The following is a 2,154-nucleotide window of genomic DNA, read 5'->3' as shown; positions in this document are numbered from 1 at the left end:
GTGTGTGTGTGTGTGTGTGTGTGTGTGTGTGTGTGTAAATGTGGGTGTGCATGTGTGTGTGCATGTGTTTGTATGTGTGTGTGTGTGGCGTATGTGTGTGTGTGTCAGAGAGAGGGTATGTGTGTGTAGTTAATGGCCATAATTGTGTTCGTGCTTTTCTTTACTAAAAAATTTATTCTTCACCATGTACTTTTTCGCAATTTAACCTGAACGCTTTAGCAGGTTATCCATTAACGCTTGTTCAGTCAACAAACTTCTCTTCCCCTAAATTGAGTTGTCTACTTTTGCTTCTCTCCAGCGGATTATGCCCAGAGGTTTGAACCAGACCCTGCTCACCTGCCTCTTGGCGTCTGCATCGACAACCTCACCAAGGTAGGAGCTCATGTGTTATCTCTCCTACTTCTTGTGAAAATACTGTGGAAGTTTCACTGTGGGTGGTTGATGGGTGCTCTTGGTGGTTTGATCCTTCTTTCCTATCAAACTTCTGTTGTCCTTATCTCTCCTCCTCCCCTTTTTTTGTGTTTGTAACTCTCTTGTAACACCTCTAATCTTCGGCACTTATATGACGTAATTGTGTCCCAAGTGATGTAGAACTCTTGCTAATAAAAAAAAGAAAAACATTTTTATTTGTACAGTGCTTAATGTCTGGAAGCCTTTTTCAAGATTTGATTTTATAAATGGAACTTATTTTTAAAAAACTTGTAAAATACTGTGGAAGTTTCACTGTGGGTGGTTGGCGGGTGTTCTGGTGTGGTTTGCTCCTTCTTTCCTGTCAAACATCTATCATCCTTATCTCTCCTCCTTCTTTTTTGTGTTTGTTACTCTCTTGTAACACCTCTAATCTTCGGCACTTATATGACCTTATTGTGTTACAAGTGCCGTATACCATTTCTAAAACTAAGACGTTTTCATCATGGGTTGTTGCACAAAATAATGTGAGGACACTGAAAAAAAAAAAGGACTGATACAATAAAGACATTAGTCGTAAGGACGGGGGAGAGTTCTATACTCATGTTCTTTTCCTGTTAACCACCATTTGTGGGTAGATGGAGGGTACCATTTGTAGGTCCTACTTCGTTTTACCATCCCTCTGTTGGCCCGGTCAATCTGCTTGATTTTTTCCCGGCACTAAATGGCTTATACAGTATTCCCTCTCCTTACTGTGGTTCACAACTAACGGACATGGAACAGCACGCTTTTTGTTGTTTTTTCTAACTGGAATAGGAAAATAAGATAATCTCAGTTGACCCACTATTGACTGTGACACAACCAACCAGAGCATATTGTTCAATACTTACCCACACAAAACAATGAAAGATGCGTCTAGATTCCAGCGGAAACCGAAGTCACAAACAATGCCTACTAGGAATTGACCACACTATCTAATGAAGCGGTGCTTGTCACATGTGAGGAAAGACTATTGAGCGGATGCGCTTCTTTTTCTAAAAAACAATTGAACAAACAGTTTATCTCTGGCAAGCCGCTCCCAGCGGCTCGGGCACATTCCTTTATGACGACTTCGACATCAAATTACTTTTCGACAATTACCGAAAACAAGTCTCTTTTACCGGAAGGTCATTCATCAAATGAAGAACTATCAAAATAGGTTTGTTAGTTTCAATTTAATGACCCATTTAATGAAGTTTTTGTCATTTTTAGATTTAGCGCCAAAAAAGGGCCCCAGCGTAGTGGGTTTACCCCCCTCAGAGATAAAGAGTTAAATAATCTCATTTGTATCGATGCGGTTAAACATTTACAGTGGGTGGTTGGCGAGTGCTCTGGTGTGGTTTGCTTCTTCTTTCCTATGAAACATCTATCGTCCTTATCTCCCCTTCTTCTTTTTTATGTTTGTTACTCTCTTGTAATGCCTCTTATCTTCTGGCGCTCATATTATGACCTTATGCTGTTGCGAGTGCCGTAAAACTTTTACTAAAACTAAAAAACATTTACAATCTGTAGTCTCTGTGTGTGCTCATGTGTGTGATGTGTGTGTGCGTGCAGGTGTACAAGCTGGGCAAGAAAACAGCGGTGAAGAACCTGAGTTTGAACCTGTATGAGGGACAGATCACTTCCTTCCTGGGCCACAACGGGGCTGGCAAAACTACCACCATGTGAGTCAACTGGCTGTTGTTGTGTGTGTGGGTGGGTGGGTGT

The 2,154-nt window shown here is 41.1% G+C and overlaps 1 protein-coding gene across 1 annotated transcript in view; it reads left to right on the top strand.

The window, feature by feature from the left end:
* LOC101857153 (ATP-binding cassette sub-family A member 2) overlaps positions 1-2,154 on the top strand; it is a gene marked incomplete in the record, with an annotated part of 66,441 nt that overhangs the window by 36,367 nt on the left and 27,920 nt on the right. The window contains 1 exon segment of the mRNA XM_013079980.2: positions 2,002-2,111. Within this exon segment, the coding sequence (XP_012935434.1) occupies positions 2,002-2,111 (110 nt within the window).

Source organism: Aplysia californica, unplaced genomic scaffold (genome assembly GCF_000002075.1).
Source record: "Aplysia californica isolate F4 #8 unplaced genomic scaffold, AplCal3.0 scaffold00001, whole genome shotgun sequence".
Lineage (NCBI taxonomy): Eukaryota > Metazoa > Mollusca > Gastropoda > Aplysiida > Aplysiidae > Aplysia > Aplysia californica.
This window is presented reverse-complemented; position numbering and strand designations above follow the sequence as displayed.